The 1,062-nt window shown below is 42.7% G+C and overlaps 1 protein-coding gene across 1 annotated transcript; it reads left to right on the forward strand.

Moving 5' to 3' along the window:
- Nucleotides 1-266: 266 nt before the first annotated feature.
- On the forward strand, nucleotides 267-788 carry LOC110295300 (adenosine 5'-monophosphoramidase HINT3). Its single transcript, XM_021163818.3, is given in 2 exon segments — nucleotides 267-580; nucleotides 582-788. Coding segments are annotated over 2 exon segments (489 nt in total). The 3' UTR covers nucleotides 757-788.
- Nucleotides 789-1,062: the final 274 nt, after the last annotated feature.

A 1,062-nucleotide genomic window follows, 5' to 3' on the forward strand; every position in this document is an offset into this window, starting at 1 on the left:
TCAGCCCCACTCCCCAGCCCATGCTAAGGGCTGAATTCAGGCTTCATACAGAGTAGGCAAGGGTTCTATAGTCCATCCTTAGCCTAAATTGACATCCCTAAATCCATTGACTTAACTCTTTAAGCCAGTGGTTCTCAACCTTCTGAATGCTATGGCCCTTTAAGACAGTTCCTCGGGTGGTGGTGACCCCCAACTAGAAAGTTATTTCATTGTCACTTCATAACTCTAATTTTGCTACCGTTAAGAATTGTAATGCATCAGCCACCATGGCTGAGAAGCAAGCGGGCTTGGCCGGAGAGCTGGATCCCAAGGGGTCCTCACCTGGGACCGAGGGGTCCTGGAACTACTACAGCAACTGCGTGTTCTGCCGCGTGGCGGTGGGTCAGGAACCCAAAACTGAACTCTTTCACTGTGAGAATGAAGACCTGGTTTGTTTCAAAGCTATCAAACCAGCAGCACTTTATCATTATCTCGTGGTGCCAAAGAAGCATATTGGAAGTTGTAAGGATCTAAACAAAGATCACATAGAAATGGTTGAGAGCATGGTAGCTGCTGGGAAGACCATGCTTGAGAGGAATAATTCTCACAGATGTAAGAATGGGTTTCCATGTTCCTACATTCTGTTTCATCTCTCATCTGCACCTTCATGTGATAGCACCAGTCAAAGAGTTTGGCTTCTTATCAAAGCTGGTGTACAGGCAGGATTCCTACTGGTTTGTCACAGTTGATTACTTGCTTGAAAAACTAAGAAAATAAAAATGTGAACCATGGACAAGTTCCTTACCTGATTCAGAAGAACTGTTGGTTTGTTCTTTTTGCAGGCTAATTGCAGTCTGAAGGTTTGCTGACTCATACGTGACACTACCACTGAGTAGCCTTACATTTTTTCTGCACATCTGTTTTTCTGACATATGCCATAGTTACGTGAGAATTTTCTCACTGACTTCTTTGTTTCTTTTTTTTTCTTTTTAAACATTTATTTGTTTATTTATGTATATGATTACACTGTAGTTGTCTTCAGACACACCAGAAGAGGGCGTCAGATCACATTATAGATGGTTG

This window comes from Mus caroli, unplaced genomic scaffold (genome assembly GCF_978045245.1).
Source record: "Mus caroli unplaced genomic scaffold, Mus_caroli_1 scaffold_4, whole genome shotgun sequence".
Taxonomy (NCBI): Eukaryota; Metazoa; Chordata; class Mammalia; order Rodentia; family Muridae; genus Mus; species Mus caroli.